The sequence below is a fragment of the Eumetopias jubatus genome, unplaced genomic scaffold (genome assembly GCF_037043125.1).
Source record: "Eumetopias jubatus isolate StellerSeaLion01/CBP00866 unplaced genomic scaffold, mEumJub1_p1.0 scaffold_14, whole genome shotgun sequence".
Classification (NCBI taxonomy): domain Eukaryota; kingdom Metazoa; phylum Chordata; class Mammalia; order Carnivora; family Otariidae; genus Eumetopias; species Eumetopias jubatus.
The window spans coordinates 66292624-66310605 of NW_028274820.1; the positions used below are offsets into that span (position 1 = coordinate 66292624).

The 17982-nt window shown below is 37.5% G+C and overlaps 1 protein-coding gene across 2 annotated transcripts in view; it reads left to right on the forward strand.

The window, feature by feature from the left end:
- The window catches only part of NPSR1 (neuropeptide S receptor 1), a 155348-nt gene that overhangs the window by 98396 nt on the left and 38970 nt on the right, over nucleotides 1-17982 (forward strand). The window contains exons 3-4 of one of the 2 annotated variants that reach the window (XM_088018421.1): nucleotides 4621-4724; nucleotides 13968-14061. The exons of the other annotated variant lie outside the window; for it this stretch is intronic. Coding sequence (XP_087874547.1) covers nucleotides 4621-4724; nucleotides 13968-14061 — 198 coding nt within the window. The remainder of the gene's footprint in view (nucleotides 1-4620; nucleotides 4725-13967; nucleotides 14062-17982) is intronic. 2 annotated transcript variants of the gene reach the window in all.

Consider the following 17982-nt stretch of genomic DNA (forward strand, 5'->3'; position numbering starts at 1 on the left):
GAGCAGTATTTGCTTAATAGCCACAAACTCTGGGGCCCAGTTCCATTGATAGTCTACTCCCAGATCTGGGCTTATTTCAGACTGAGCTCCAGGGGAAAAAAAGAAATTTTACTGGAGGACATTATAATTGTTAATATAATCACTTAGATTTGAGAAACATAAGTTTAGAGATTTTCCCCATTATTCTTTAGTTAAAGAATAAGTACAACAAAAAAGAAGATCCAAGGAACTCCAATGGCCATTCCACTCATCCCTCCAGTCGATTCCTGCCAAGAAATGCTTCCTGAGGTTTCAGGTCCCAACTCAGAATTCTGAAGACCCTGCTCAAATCTGACCTCCTCAGCACTTCTCTGACTCCCCAAGACTGCTACAAGATTTCCCTAATCTCTGATATTTTTGTTGTAGTGCCCATGTGCTTGCCAGTGGTCTAATTGTTATCTACAGAAACACAAAAAGGAAGAGACAGTTGGGCATAAGAGTGGGAGGGCCAAGTACCTTTAGTTGTAGCCTCTACTGTGTGAATGGCCAAGGGAAGCTCCTGGAAAAGGGGACATGTCAGCTAGATATTCAAAGGTAAATAAGAATTCAACAGACTGATACCTGGAGTGAGGCAATTTCAAGAAGAGGGAATGCATATCTGAAAACACGAATGTATGATCACCGTGGTCCTCAATATAAAAATGTCGCGTGGGTATCTGGCAAGAGGTAGGCAAGGTCAGATTGTGGAAGGTCTTTATGCTAAGCTGGAAGCTTATCCTGTTTATAGTGAAGATCCAGAAAAGGAAGACTTACCATCACAGTTCTCTAAAGGAATAAAGGCAAATTCTATGGATGGAGTGGTCTTATAAATAGAAGGGGGCAAGAGAAGAATCAGGGCAGCCAGGAAAAGGAACGAGGGGATGGGAGGAAGAATCATGCCTATATATTGGTCTGCGGAATATATGAGAACAGAAAGAACGAGAATTAGAAAGGGAGAAAAGAAAAGGAAAGAAAAACACACAGGTACTGTGGTGAAGACTGTGGACACAGACATCCAAGTCTGGGTTAAAAGCCTGCCTTTACCTCTAACTTGTTATAAGATCTTAGAAAAGATTCTAATCACACTTAGTTACCCATCTATAAAATGGGGAACTTACCTCATAGTTTTTGGTTAGATTAAAAAATCTTAAGATACTTTAAATACTTAAAATATTAACAAGGATATAATGACTGCTTAGTAACATTCCTTAAGACCAGCTCAGTTGTACAGAAACCTGGATTAAGAGTAATAATTGTCCTTTGAACAACAAAGTCAACTCTAGTTATATAAGATGTCACCATGTCAGAAGGAAAGCTGGGTGACCGGTACGTGAAGACTCTATGCTATTTCTGCAACTTCTCGTGAGTCTTTAATTATCTCTAAATAAAAGTTTAATTTTTACAAAGCCATAAATGCCTTTTCCAAACCTTAGTGACAATTTACTTGATAAATGTGCTTTGAGCACCTATATTTGCCCTACCTGCTCGGGACGCTGGCCTCCTTTCTCTTTTCATTCTCCAGGGTCCACAGAAGTAATTAACCAAGTGACAGTGTCATTTTCAGTTTTCATTACTTCTTACTTCTCTTTAACAGAAACACAGCAATAAAAATAAACTATTGGAAATGGAATTACGAGTGGCCTACTCCAAAACTGAAGTTTCTTTTGTTGTTTAGCTGTTCAGCTTTCTGAGAGCCTGAATCCAACCAAACACATAACCCTTTACTTCTGACTGAGGTTCTGCCCACTCCTCTGTCTGAGTAGAGTTGCACGGAAATAGAATCCTCTCCCATAACAGCTAGCAGTGTTTCTCGACAAAGGCAGGATTCAAATTTTGATCTGAACAATTTATTAGAGGGTACAGTTCATGTGTCATCCAGGACAGAGCTGCCACTTGCCTTGTCTTTGTGCAGCCTGAAGCCAGGGTGCACGTCTTCATGACAAGAATAAAGACTCAGTTTCAGCCCCTATCACCCTCCCACCGCAGAAGGACAGGGCACCCGAGAGCCTGCATAATCTGCACAACTCTTCATTGAGGGTCTGCTGCAGTATGCCCAGCATCCCTAGCCCCATTCATTCATTACTGCCGTCAATCATAACTTGAGAAGTAAACTGCCTGTCTTCTACCCATACTCTTCTCTTTCTTCATTGTATAAACCCAGCTCTACCACCATCTGCTGATCACAGCCACTGACTTTGGCCACAGTGGTGACTTCTCTTCTCGACTGCTAGTCCCTGGACAAAGGAGTCCTTGTGGCAGTCATCACTTTTAGCTCAAAGGGACCCTTGCTATGTCCCTTAGCAGGTTTGTACTTCCTTTTGGAACCAGGCCCTCCAGCCTGCAGAGCAGAGAGGTGCACAAAGTGTCCCAGGGCTCCTTTGGGAGTGATGTTTAGTGAGGCCATTCCTGTCTCTACCCCTTGGTTCTCAGATGTCTGTCTACCTCCTATTAGTGAACACAGCACCATAAAGGAAGCTCTGATTTTATGCATATGCAGCATTTTGAAGGATGGCATTCCATCCTTTCAGAGTGCCATTAAGTTGGCCCCTTATCTGTGCCTTTAGTAGTCCATCCCAGTGCTCCAAGAAGATAGCGGCTCCTGGGTGGTACACTATGTGATAGAAACAGAGGATTCTACGATCAGTGGTTCAAGCCTATATCCCCTTCACTAGGACGTGGGTCTCCTGATCAGATATTATGTTGTGTGGCATTCCATTCCAGTTGAGCAATCAGAAATCCTCTAGAGATTAGTGAATGGTGTTGACTACAACTCAGAGGTCAGGGAAGGCAAGTTCATACCCAAAATAGGTATCCACTGGGAAGATGGATAGCTGGCCTTTGCAGTATTGAAGGACCCAATGTAGTCAACTTTTCACAAGGTAGCGAGTTGGTCTTAAGAAATAGTGTTATATTGGGGCTCAGTGTTGGTCTCCATTGTTGGTAATTCCAGGACAGTCAAATACAACAATAGCTAGATTGACCATAATAAGGGGTAATTCATCATGTTGTCCAAATGAGTAGTCTTACTGTCTGCCACTATTATGAGGAGCCCAATATGGAGTTATTCCAACTGCCGCGTATGTCAATACAAATTAAATACCCAGGGACTGGGGAAATGAACAATGAAAGGTCTGCAGATCTAGCGAACCATTCTACTTCAACTAGAATTCTATTTGTTACCTGGTCCTATAAGATTCCACTCTTGTAGTGGGGCCATAATGACATTTCAGGTAGCCAAGTATCATGTCAACATAGACCCTGTGTCTAATAGTCCTCAAAATGTCTGTATATTCTTCTTTCCCCAGTGTACTGTCACTCAAATAAATGACCATAGGTCCCTTTGGGGAAGGACTAGGAGAACTATTACAGTGTATACTTACTATAGTTCTACAAGACCTGGCTCTATGACCACCTCTCCTACCATCCACTCTGGCTTACAGTAGGAAGCCACCATGAGCATCTTTGTCATGCTGGGGTTCCTCTCACCAGGACATTCTTCATGAATGATGTGTCTTCTGAGCCCTCCATGGAATATAATTCCCTGGTGGGTCTTCTGGCTTCACATAATATATCCATTACAACATGCCCACTTCCTTTGGTCTTTTTATTCCTTTTTTCCACTGTCTGTCAGGGCAACTCAGCCATTTCCTTGCCTAGGAAGGACCAACACTTCCTCCAGACTTCTAAGAGCCACCCTATGAATGAGTTTGCCTTGTCTCTTGGGTCCTTGACAGAGTGTTATAGCCCATGTTCTAAGAAAGTGACCCTAAGTCAATGAATTCTTATTTTTCCTGTTTTAAGTCCCAGCCCTATCCAATAATCAGCAGAGAATCTCTCCAGCACTGTTTTGAGAAAGATTCTGAATCACATGATCAATTAGTGATATCGGTCATGGAAGGGTGAGAGGGAGCTTCAAGACATATAGTATATTTTACCATTTCTGATGTAGACATCTGCACAACGTACAATCTGTAACTATAGAAATGAGTAAAGATAACCACAGGAGCATAAAATCTCTGACCTTGGTCTCAAATCTTGGCCTCAGTTCCTCTGTAGTTTAACCAACTAAGTTGATTAAACTGATAGATCATGCACTTGACTTTTTCCAGGGACAGACGTTGAAAGGGGAAAGGAGAAGAAAGAAAAGGAAACTGGGGTGGAGGTGGAGGGAAGTTGTTGATGGTAGAGAGGTAATAAGAGGTCCACATTGTAAAATAACGATACAAAAAGGGGAATTTTGAGGGTTTTCTTGAAGATAAATATTTTCCTTTTCTCAATTTTGCCCTTATTGATCCTCACACAGTCCTTGTTTGGATAGGGATCTAAACCCCCTTAAAATTCCTCTTCTGTGACTTAAAATGTCAACTGTATGATTACCAAAATCATTTTAGTCATTACCAAAATCCTCCCAAGGTGGCTCTATCTGAGTGGTAAGAAGCTCCAATAATAAAAGTCAATGGACTCCTGCCTTGGCTTACTTTTCCTTAATGGTCACCTGATAAATCAGGGGAAAAAAAAAATCTCCGCAGGAATTCATTTCTACTGTGGCAGGCCTGGAAATTCAAAAGATACTAAAATTAACCACTTGTGTGTTTTTGTTAGACTCTTTCACAGGTCTGATTAACATCTTGACAGACATCATTTGGCGATTCACTGAAGACTTTCTGGCACCTGATCTCCTTCACCAAGTGGTCCGCTATTTGCAGGTATGTCGCACCTTACAAATGTGATGAGACAAACTGACACCAAAACTAGGTCTTGGATTCTTCATAAGGAAAGTAATATAGAACCCAGCCCTTTACACAACAAACTGCTCGCTTCCTTCTAGTTGGAAGGACAAGCATAATTTGTAAGATTTTTTAATTTGTTTTTTTGCTAAAATAATAAATATATAAATAAAACAAAAATAACATTAGTAAGAATATAAATGTTCACATTTCAAACATTAAGTAAAATTTTGGGGTCATTGTGAAGGCCTTTGACCTACTCTGGCTGTCTTGGTCCATTCAGGCTGCTGTAACAAAAATATCACAGAGAAGGTGGCTTAGAAACAACAAACATTTATTTCTCACAGTTCTGGAGGCTGGAAGTTCCAGAACAGTGTGCCAGAAATTGTCAGATGGAGGGCTTTCTTCCCGGTTGTAGACCTCAAATTATACCCTCTCATGGCAGAAGGAGCTGGGGAGCTCTGTCAGGCCTCTTTATAAGGGCACTAATCTCATTCATGAGGGCTCCACTCTCATAACTTAATCACCTCCCAAAGACCTCACCTTCTAACACCATCAAATTGAGCATTAGGATTCCAACATGTGAATTTTGGTGGGATACAAATATTCAGAGCATATATATAGCACTGTCTAAATAATCTCCAGGAAATTTGTCAATTCTTTTTTTTTTTTTTTGCCTTTCCCCCCCCTGCCCAAACTAACACAACACTGGCTACTCTTCTTTTTGAAAAACGTCGACAGATTGTTAGAAAATAGGTATTATCTCTGATTGTTTTAACTTGTATTTCTTGTATTACCACCTAAAATTGGACTTTTAAAAATATCTACTGGTATTTGAATTTCTTCTTCTTTAAATTGCCTATTATCCTTTTTCAATTTTTTTTTTTATAACTGGGATACTTGTTTTTTTCTCAGTAATTGTTAATATCTATTTTTAGATTAAAGACATTTACACTTTGCCTGTTGAATATGCTTTGATGTAAAAATTATAAATGGAAATATATATACATATATATGTAAAATATATGGTGTAAAATATTACATATGTACCATATACATATATTGTATTATTAATACCTTATATATGTACATAATATGGATTAAGGTACATCAACTAAGTATAGAAAGAATGAACTGTTGTATAACTGGTGTTAGGATTGATGTGCTGTTTCTGAGCTCTTAAAATTATTTTCCATTAATATATTTCTATTCTTATGCCCATACTCCAGGTCTAAATTATTGTAGTTCTATAGATGCACAATGCAATTTTGGAAAACCTTATCCTACAAGATTCCATTTGTTAGTAGAGTTTTATAGAATCTTTGCATCTATATTCATCTATGATTTTCATTTGTTCTATCATTTTCAGACCTTGAAAGTGGAGTGACTCCATCTTCAGAAAATAGGTAGAGAATAGTTAAAATTAAAAATCTTTTGTGCTCTGAACATAATCTTGAAAGTTTAGTCGACATGAAAGAGCCCTGATTAGTATCTGGAACTGGTATTTTCTCAGAGGTAATTTTTTAAAATTTATTTTAATTTCTTATTAAAAATTTTGCTTCCTTTTAGAAAAATGTTATCAATTACTTATTCTAGCAATTGCTGAGAAATAAATTATGCCAGTACTTAGAAGCGGGGATATGGTGGAACTAAATAGCTATCAGTTGAAGTAAACTAAACTATCAATCAAATCGACCTAATTGGCATTTATAGAACACTTCATCCAACAAAGCAGAATACTCATTCTTATCAAATTCACAGAGAACATTCACCAAGAGAAATTACATACTGGACCATAAAACACACCTTAACAATGTAAAAGAGTGGAAATAGCACAAATTATGCTCTCAGACCAAACTAGAATTAAACTAAAAATGTAAAACAGAAGGCTAGCTGTCCAATCTCAATGTTTTTGGAGATTAAACAACACATTTCTAAGTAACACGTGGGTCGAAGAAAAAAATGAAAAAATAATTTATCATAATTTATAGGACATTAAAACAGTGCTTTTGGAGAAACATAGCATTTAAATTCTTGTATTAGAAAATAAAAAAGATCTAAAATTAATCATCTAACCTTCCACCTTAGGAAACTAGAGAAAGCAGACCAATGTAAACCTAAAGCAAGCAGAATGTCTTAAATGATAAAAATTAGGACAAATCACTAAAATGAAAACAGTAATTCATTAGTGAAAATCAATGAAACTGTAAACTGGTTCTTCAAAGAGATAATAAAATTGATAAACTTCTTGCCAGGCTAAACAAGAAAAGAAGAGGATGACACAAATTACCAATATCAAAAATGAAAGAGGGGTCATTATTACTGATCCCATGAATATTAAATGAATAATAAAGGGATATTATGAACTATATTCCTATAAGTTTGATAACCTTACTTGAAATGGACCAAATCCTTGAAAGACACAATCTGACAAAACTCACACAATGAAAAATAGATGCTCTGAATAGACCTATATCTATTAAACAGATTGAATTAATAATTCATAATCTAAGAAAGAAAGCACCAGGCCCAGATGGGTTTACTGGTGAATTCTACCAAATATTTAAGGAAGAAATTATACTAATAAGTTTCTTTTTTTTAAGATTTTACTTATTTCTGAGAGAGAGAATGAGAGAGCGCATGAATGAGGGGAGGGGCAAAGGGAGAGAGAGAGAAACAGACTCCCTGCTGAGTAGAAAGCCTGATATGGGGCTCGATCCTAGGAACTCAGGGTCATGACCTGAGCCAAAGGAAGATGCATAACCTACTGTGGCACCCAGGTGCCCCTACTAATAAGTTTCTAATTTTTCTAAAACATAGAAGCAGAGGGAACATTTCCTAAGTCATTCTGTGAGTCCAACATTATCCTAACACCAAAACCAGACAAAGGCATTACAGGAAAGGAAAACTATAGACCAATATCTCTCATGAACATAGATGCAAAAATTATCAACAAATATTAGTAAATTGAACCAAAATACTTATAAAAAAATTGCATACCATGACCAAGTGGAATTCATTCCAGGTATGCAAGGCTGATTCAACATTCAAAAATCAAAGTAATCCATTAAATCAAAAATGTAAAGAAGAAAATTTATATGATCATTTCAATAGATACAGAAAAAGCATTTGATAAAATCCAATATCCATTTATGTTAAAAAGTCTCAATAAACTTTTCATAGAGGGAAATTTCCTCATCTTGGTAAAGAACATCTACAAAAAGCTGTCGCTAACCTCATACTTAATGGTGAGAGACTGAATGCTTCTTTCCTAAGATTGGGAACAAGGCAAGGATATTCCTTCTCACTACTCCTATTCAGCATCATACTGGAAGTCCCAACTAACTGAGCAGGACAAAACAAGGAAATAAAATGTATACAGATTGGGAAAGAGGAAAGATCTTTGTTCTCAGATGACAAGCTTATCTATGTAGACAATCAGAAAGAATAGACAGAAAAACCAAAACAAAACAAAACACAGAAAATCTGTGGGCTTATTAAGTGAAAATAAAAATAATGAGGTTGAAGAATACAATTGTGCTTTTATATTCTAGCAATGAACAATTTGAATTTAAAATTAAAAATGCAATAACCATTTATGTTGGCATGAAAAATATGAAAGACTTAGGTATAAACCTAGCAAAATATGTGCAAGATCAGTGTGAAGAAAACGTCATTGAAAGAAATCAAAGAATATCTAAATAAATAGACAGATATTCTATGTTCACAGACAGGAAGATGGACTATTGTTAAAATGTCAGTTCTGCTCAAAGCAACTTATAAATTCAAAGCAATCTCAATCAAAATCCCACCAAGTTATTTTATAGATATAGACAAACTCTAAAGTTTATGTGGACAGGCAAAAGACACAGAATAGCCAATACAACACTGAAGAACACAGTTGGATGAGAGATACCATGTGATTTCCAGACTTAACTATAAAACTACAGCTAAATCAAGACAGCATATTGGCAAAAGAATCAACAAATAGATCAGTGAAACTGAGTAGAGACCCAGAAAGAAATGCACACTAAAAGTCAACTGATCTTTGACAAAGGAGCAAAGATAATTCAATGGAGAAAAGATAGCCTCTCCAAGAAATACTGCTGGAGTCACTGGTATCCACATAAAACAATAATAATGATGATCTGACTAAAGACCTCACACCTTTCACAAAAACTAACTCAGTATGGATCATAGACTTGAATGAAATATGCAAAGCTATAAAACTACTAGAAGATAACATAGGAGAGAATCAGGGACTTTGGGTTTCTCAATGACTTTTTAGATATAACATCAAAAGCACAATCCATGAAAGAAAAAAATGAAAAGTTGGATTTTATGAAAATTTAAAACTTCTCTGCATAAGACACTGTTAAGAGACAGAAAAGACAAGGCACAGAATGGGAAAAAATGTTTGCAAAACACATACTTGATAAAAGATTTTTATCCAAAATATACAAGGAGCTCTTAAAATTCAACCCACTTAAAAATGAGCAAAAGATCTGAACAGACACTTTTCCAAAGAAGATAGAAGGATAAACAAGCATATGAAAAGAAGCTCACCATTATATGGCATTAGGGAATTGCAAATTAGAACGAGACAGCACTAACATACCTATTAGAATGACTACAATCCAAAAAACTGATGATGTGAAATGCTAGTGCTGTTTGTAGGAGTGCAAAATGGTACAGCCATTTTGGAAGATATTTTGGCAGTTTCTTATAAAATTGAACATACCCTTATCATACAATATAGCAATTATACTCCTAGGTATATAACCAGTTGAGCTGACAACTTACATTTACACAAAAACTTGCACAAGAATGTTTATAGTAATTTTATTCAGAATTGTCAAAAATTAGAAACAGGACGTTCCTCAAAATCTGAATGGATTAAAAACAAAGCAAAACAAAAAAAAAGAACCTTGGTACTTCCATGTCATGGAATATTATTCAGCAATAAAACAACATGAGCTGTGTAGCCCGGAAAAGTCACAGAGGAATCTTACATGCATTTTGCTAAGTTAAAGAAGTCAGTCTGAAAAGGCTACATGAGTATGATTACAACTATTTGATGTTCTGGAAAAGGAAAACGATGAAGACAGTAAAAAAATCAGTGGTTGCTAGGGATTTGGAAGGATTGAATAGGTAAAGCACAGAGGATTTTTAGAATAGTGAAACTTTTCTGTACGAATGGTGGATACATGACATTATGCATTTGTCAAAAACCCATAGAATTTTACAACAAAGAGTAAAGCTTCGTGTAAAACTTTAGTAATAATGTGTTGATATTGGTTCATCAGTTTTAACAAATGAACCACACTAAACAAGGACGTTAATAATAGTGAAAAGTGGGGGGTAGGGGGTGGGACCTCTCTGTACTATCTGCTCTATTTTTTCTCTAAATCTAAAATTGTTCTAAAAAATAAAGTATATTAATTTTTAAAGTCAATACAGGGATCCTCCTTTACATGGATCCAATCTGGTATTTTTCTAAATAAAAATTTCCTAAGTTTGCTACATTCAAGTCTCACTTCTCTGCAAGATTTTCCTTAGTTTTATATTTCCTAGGTCATTTTTGTCAGAATTGAGGGGTGGGGTAGTGAGAATTCAGACATATGTCCTCAAGCTGCCATCTGTTCTCCAAATGGTACCCCATATGTTGTTGATGTGTAGAATTTTCATTGTTGACATTTATGAATTGACTATAATTGTACTTTGATTTCCTTCTTGACTCAAGTTAATTACAAGGGTGTTTAAATTTCCAAGTGGTATTTTAAAAAAATAACATGATACTAATTTCAGCTTTTATTGCTTGTTGTTTTAAATATGCAAATTATATAAGTTGTATAATTTTTGGAATCTATTGAGGGATTTTTTTCTTTCTTGGTAGTTTAGTTTAGGACCAGTTTTGAAATGTTGCCTAGATATTTTACAGTAATGTGTATTATTTTAAAGTGTGTTTAATTTTTTCTATCTATGTATTATTGTGTTTTATCCTTTGTAAATCTTTGAACACTTTAGTTATACATATTTAATATTATGTTGCTTGTCACATATAAGTTCATTAATATTCCATCACCGTTTTGTATTGCATATATTTTTTTAAGATTTTATTTATTTATCTGACAGAGAGAAACACAGTGAGAGAGGGAACACAAGCAGGGGGAGTGGGAGAGGGAGAAGCAGGCTTCCCGCTGGGCAGGGAGCCCGATGCAGGGCTCCATCCCAGGACCCTGGGACCATGACCTGAGCCGAAGGCAGACGCTTAACTACTGAGCCACCCAGGCGCCCCTGTATTGTATTTTTCATCAATAAAAAGAATCCCTTTGTCTCATGTAGTGCAATTTGCTTTGAATTTAATTTATCTAGTAGTAATATTGTAATAGATGCCTTCTTTTGGTTTTAGTTGTTCGGTGTGTCCTTGGCCATCACTCTATTTTTAAACTTTGATAATCATTTGGTTTTAGAGGTTTGTTTTCAACACAGTATGCAGTTAGACTTGGGGAAGGGTTTTGTACATAGTCTTTGTTTTAGTCAAGGAGCTTAAGCCATTTATATTTATTGAGACAAATAGTGTTTGGTGTTATTTAAGTCACCTCATTTTAATCTTTTCGGTTAATTTTTTTCCTATTTACGTGTTTTTTCCTTTCTATTTGGTTATTAGTTGTGATAGGCTGAAAAATGCCCCCAAATCCAAATCCTAATCCCTGAAATTTATGTATATTACCTTATATGGCAAAAAGGGACTTTACAGATGTAATTAAGTTAAAGATCTTGAAATGGGGAGATTATTAGATATTATCTTAATAAGTCTAAATGTAATCATATGTATCCTTTATAAAAGGGAGGCAGAGGGAGATTTGACAGACGGAAGAGGCATTGTAACCATAGACCTAAGATGGGATGGGTGTGACCACAAATCAAAAAATGCTGGCAGTCACCTGAAGCTGAAAGAGGAAAGGGAAGGAACCTCCCTAGAGCCTGTGGAGGGAGGGTGGCCTTGACAACACCTTGATGTTGACCTAGTATAACTGATTTTGGACTTCTGGTCTCTAGAAATGTAAGAGAATAAATTTATGTTGGTTTAAACCACAAATTTTGTTACAGTTACCATAAGAAGCTAATAAATTATTTTTTCTCCATTTTTATTTCACTATCATAGCTTTTCTTTAATTTTTAAATTTAATATGTCTCTATCAAAGTAAAAAACAAAAGAAATGCCTAAAATGTCCAAATGGAAATATATGACATGATGTCTTTCCTTATACTCTCTCCTCTCACTCAACTCCCCAGATTTGTCCCTGGAATGTTTCCTAACTATATTCATAGTTATTTTGTAAACATGTTGTGGGGTTTTTTTGGACTCATTGCTTATCATAGCTGTTATTATTCAATCCTGTCCCTCTTCTAGAGTTCTTAATTTTGAAACAATGCACAATCAGCAGAAATATTTCCTCACGGAAGATTTTCAGGAGATTATGTGATGTTATGCTTTCTTCTTTCTTATACATCTAAGAAAAATCATTCTGTGCCTTGGCACAGAAATGATATTTACAAAATTCTTGGATCATAATTTTTCTTTCAAAACTCTGAACATGTTTTTATGCTGTTTTCTGGCATTTTATTTTTGTAAAAAAGAGGCATGACAATTTGAAATGCATTTCTTTTATGTAACCTTTAATTTTTTTTACCCTGCCTAGATGTTTGAAGACCCTTGAAATTAACTACTGTTTTTGACTGTGTCTCAAAATACGTCTCTTTCTGTTAATGTTGCTTGCTCTTCCAGGCACTCTTTTTTGTACTTTCCTCTTGCTCCAAATTCTGAACTTGTGTCGGCCACCTCACTCAACACAGCAAAAGATGGCTGAGATTATTGTGATCTTCTTACCATGACATTCCATCCCACAGAGTTCTGCCCTTGGGAGATTTCTTTCCCATCCTCCTTGAATGCCACCTCCTGAGCTGTGTGTGGTCAGCTGTAGTAATTCTGAATTCTTGGACCACACATAGAAATCCCAGTTTTCTCTAAGAAGACAGTTGTCTAATTTATTTTTAGTTAAACTTGGACATCCATATAGCACCTTTTTAGCAAGAGGAGAATCTCTTCTTTTATCCCTCAGGAGAACCTTCAGTCTCTAATCAGCCCTCAGAAAACTGCTTCCCTATGGCACCTTCTACAATGTTAGTGCTGGGATGCATTTGTGTACTGTTCTGGAAATAAAAATAATAAAGAACAACAATATAGTTGACTATTATTTGTCTGAGTGAGGGAAAGAACAATAAGGTATAAATTCAGACAAAAGCTATTACCAAAGTCATGGTATTTCTCTTTCATTTTAGAAGAGATTCAGACACTCACCCTTACACTTTGGTGTTTGATTTACTCTTCCCGGCTCTGGAACTGGCCCAAAGGTTACAAAACAGAGATATGTCTGGACTCTTGGTAGAAATGAGGCTCAACATTACCCCAAAATTTTCCACCTTATTCATCCTTTCAGAGAGATTTCACCTAATTACATTTTGATTATGCTCTTCACGTAAGAGATGTTAACCTCTTATATCCCAATTTCCTTCTCTGCAAACTCTACAAATAACACTATGCTTAGGATAATTAAAGGGCCTGGGCAGGGTTAATAAGAGATGTGGTGGGAAGGAGGAAGAAGGGACCCAAGGAATGACCCTAATGAACAGCTCTGCTAGAGAAGTGGAGGAGGAAGTGAGCTCTGGGACTGTCAACGCAGATGATGATAAATGATTCTAAACCACACATGGTCTCCTGGAAACCAGATGCCTTCCATTGTCTCTCAACTCACACTGATAAATGGCAAATGAACGTTTCTTTCTAATTATTCTGGAATGTCAGTTGTGACAGGGAAAATTAGCTTAGCTTTAAAAGTCAATTACACACAAATGTACCATGCAGATGTGAAGAGAGACTGACCCTGAGATGTGGTATCCAAGAAGCCAAGTGAATGAGTGAAGAAGGGTGAGCGTAGAAGCATCCTCACTGGTCACCACTAGCAATGACAAGTCCAATTCCATGAACAGCAATCTGCTTCTTGACATAAGGAGTCAGTCATTTCTCTCCCTAGCCCAAACTTCATCCCTCCCTAGATTCAGTGCACGGGTTTCTAAATAGCACAAAACACTTCTTTCTATGATATGCATTCCCTCATTTCTATGAAGTCATGTACCTCCTCTTGTTTCTGTCTTCAGATTGTGCTGCTCTATGTTTCTACCCATGTGCTGGTGTCCCTCAGCATAGACAGATATCATGCCATTGTCTACCCTATGAAGTTCCTGCAAGGAGGTGAGTTGGCTCCACCAAGGGCTATCTTGTAAGGCTATCATCCTTGGGTGAGGGTAGGACTGTTTTCACTAATATTGTCCTCTTAATAATGGTTTTCTTCCTCCCACTCTCTTCTTCTTTACTTTCTTTCTACTTCATGGGTCTGATTGTCCAAAAAGATGTAGAAAAAGAAGCAGGATGCCTAGGAAAATGTGGATGGCACCCATGGATGGTCAAGAGCTCCTAGGGAAGGCAGTTTGCCGGACCCACTCTGTGGCCATTTACTTTGACCCTAATGCCTCTGGTTTTTTCCTTTAGAACACTGTTGACACATACACCTCTCTCAAGAAATGAATACTCCCACTTCAACTTGCTCATTTTCCAGAAACAAGCACCTTGCCTTCTTTACTTCCAAACCTTAGAGATAATTGGAAAGATGTTTTTAACTGACACTCATACTGGAAAGTAGTAAAATTCTCCTTGATCCAGTGATAGTGAGGAATCTCCGGAAGAAGAAAGCAGATGGGTCAGAGGAAAGGCTGAAACCACACAGCTTACAATACCCACAGACAACACTACAGTAATATGGGTGAAGTGTTAAGAGTGCTTCCTAAATAGATCATGTAAAGGCCCAGAGCAAGAAGGACTCAAGGAAATCAGCAGGGTGATTTCTGGAGCACAAAGAGGAGTGTTCATCACTGCATGTTTACTTTCCCTCTGTCCTCCCCCTTGCCAGACGGACAGCAAGGATAGAGGTCTCTTCCTCCTCGTAGTGGGAGTGCTGGATTTGGAGAGACAGGGTGGGGTCCTAGGAAGCAAAGACCCCTTGGAGGGATGGTGGGTACCTAGTCACAAGACTAATTGTCCATTACTCTGCCCATGGACAGAGCCAACTTTCCTCCATGACCCCTGAAAGCAAGTAAGAACCCAATGTTTGGTGATCTGTACCACAGTCTCCCAAGGAGCCTGTGAAAACTTTTAAGATGAGGAACTGATACGAAATCTTGACTACAAAGATGGGGTGCAATCAAATATCATGGAAAATGGGACAAAAGCCAAACTGGAAAATAGATAACCCTTCAGAACACCATTCTGCGGCGTTTACAACTAAGAAAGCAAAATTAACAAGCAGAACTTTAGAATAAGTAGAATTAATGTTATCAGATCCTACTGAATATATCAGAGAATATTGGCACAGTTCCTTTGAGTGGTAAGTTAACCACATCTAATTAAAATATAAAATGTGCAGTTCTTTGACCTTGAAATCCTACTTATTGGTATCTTCTCTGGACGAACACCCACATGTATGCATGTATGCACGTGTGTTCTTTATTGTAGCATTGCTTAGGATAGGAATTCCCTCAGTGGAGGAATGTAGACGTTTCAGTAGCTTAGATTTATTGATTGAGTGCTAGATGCCACTCATGATTATAAGTTCTTTAAGCATGCTAAGCATTTTAATTCTTACAACCTCTCTGTGAGATGGGTCTTATTCTTATCTGAATCTTATAGTTTGGAAAATTACAGTTCAGAGAGTTAAAGTAACTTGCCCAAGATCACTCAGCTAGTAGGTGCAGGGCAAGATTTGAACCCAAGACGGTCTGGGTGTAGTTCAGGTATCTATGACTACAGCATATCCTGCCTCTCAGTGGGGAGGTGGGATAGCCATGGACAATAAAAAAAAGAAAAAGTAATAAACAATTGCTTGCAAAGACAGGCACCCACCAGTCCTCACTTCTGGGGATGGAATTTGGACTAGCCATAGTGATCACAGGGACTTACATACTAGAAGGTATACTGATGTGTTGTGCACAATTAAAACTAGTTTAAAAATAGAATTTACACCTGTTTTGTAGGCTTTTCTTAGGGTTGTTTTTGTTTGTTTGTTTTGATGTGTGTGTGTGTGTGTGTGTGTGTGAAGTATGTGACCAGCACCAAGCTTTCTGGGCATTTCCATTGCCCCAGTGATTATGATAAAGAAGGAAGCAAGGAGTGCGATGAAGGGAAATGGGAGAGACATTTTATGATCTTTACAAAAGTGTGATATACTTACTCATTCATCTATTTATTTATGCCCAGCAGGCCCCAGGAAGGATTGAGTGGGGACATACAAAAAAACGCATACACCGGAGTGTTTCAAGGTACAGAAATATGAGTGAAGGGAAATTAGGTATAAGGAAATGTGAGGGGCGTCCCGAGACATTTGCCAGAGGTGGAGGCTTAGGGAATCCATAGCCAAAAGGGAAACACGGTCAGTTAACCATCTCACCATATTCATTAGGTAAAGAAAATATATATATATGTATGTGTGTATATATAATCTATCTCAACTCTTTAGCTCATGGCAAATATGACTAGTTCTAGGAGACACTGAAATATTATGAATAGGGTCCTAAATTACAGAAAGGGCAGCAATGAATATTATAGCGTTCTTTTAAAGATGTAAAGCAATTTATTTCCTCATTACAAAATTAATAGAGGTTCGTTGGAGGGCACTTGCAAAATAATCATCTCCAATAGCTTTGGGGAAAGATGAAAACTTGGAAGGAGACATTAGCCATTTTCCCTTCCTCTCTGCCCAATCCCACTGAAGTCATGGAGGAAACCTAGAAATAAAGGAGATGTGCAGCTGGGTGGGAGCCAAGGAAAGAAGCTGTCCAAGTACCAGATCTTCACGGAATTCCCAGCACACAGGGAGCTGATGACACACGGAAGCCACACCCCCCAGGAAGGTGGCATGGCGGTGTAGGAGTTTTGGGGTGAGGTGGTAGGTAAGAACAGGGAACCCTATACTAGAGTCACTCGGTGCTACAGCTCATCGGAATTTAAAGGCAGCCATGAGGGGCAGGGCTTAGGGTTCACGCAACTGAACAAAGAGGAGGCAGCAGAGATTCCCCACCAGGCAGCACAGCTTCTCTATGGAGGACTGAGCTGACAGAAGCCACACGAAGTTACTCGTGGCCAAGCAGACACAGGGCGATGGAGACTAAACCAACGGAAGGGGTGGGGCACATCTTACTGCTTGTTTACTGCTTTTTACTAAAGTGGTAGTTTCCTCAGCCAGCAACTCCAGAGAAGCTGACATTTTTAAGACTCTTTAGGATAAATAAATATGAGAATAATTAGGAAAACATCTACTCATAATGAAGAGAAATACGTAGTTCCAGGTACTAAAGCATAATATAAAACTTTGATAATTTAAGCAATATGATACTGAAACCAGAATAATGTACGTAAAGCATATGGAATATCGAATCAGTTAGGAAAGAAGGAATTAGTCAGTATAGGGCGTTAGTATAGCTGTCTAGCCCTTTACAAAATATTACATCTGCCATACTGCCGCAAGTAAATGCCAGCTGGATTGAAAAGTAAAAACTTTAAATTTGAAAAGGTGTGGGTATGGGTAAAAGTTTTTATTTTTGTGAGGGAAATATCTTTCTGAGAATAACACCAAAAGCAGAAACGGTAAGGGAAATAAATATAGTTTAAACTACATCAAAACTTTAAAACTCTTCATACAAATAACAAACATTGTACACATACTTAAGCAAAATGACAAATAGAAAATATTTGTATACAAAGGGCAAAGGGATAATATCCTTCTTCTAAAGAACTCTGGCAAAGAAATAAGAATGTACCAATTGAAAAACGGGCAAAGAACAGGAACAAGTTACTAAGAAACAAAGAAAAATGAACGGATGATATATGGAAATGTTCTTTTTGACCACTAATTGAAGAACTGCAAGATTAGACATTTGGATATAAAATCTTATCAATGAGATAGCAAGAGGAAGAGGAAGGATCCTCTCAGTGTTGGGAGAGTACAAAGAAATGGGCTTGTCTGTATACTTCCGGTGGGGGCCATAAGCTGTAGACACTTTTGGAAGAAATTTAATAATATTTGCCAAAATCTGTTTCTCAGAGTTTATCCTAAGGCAACAG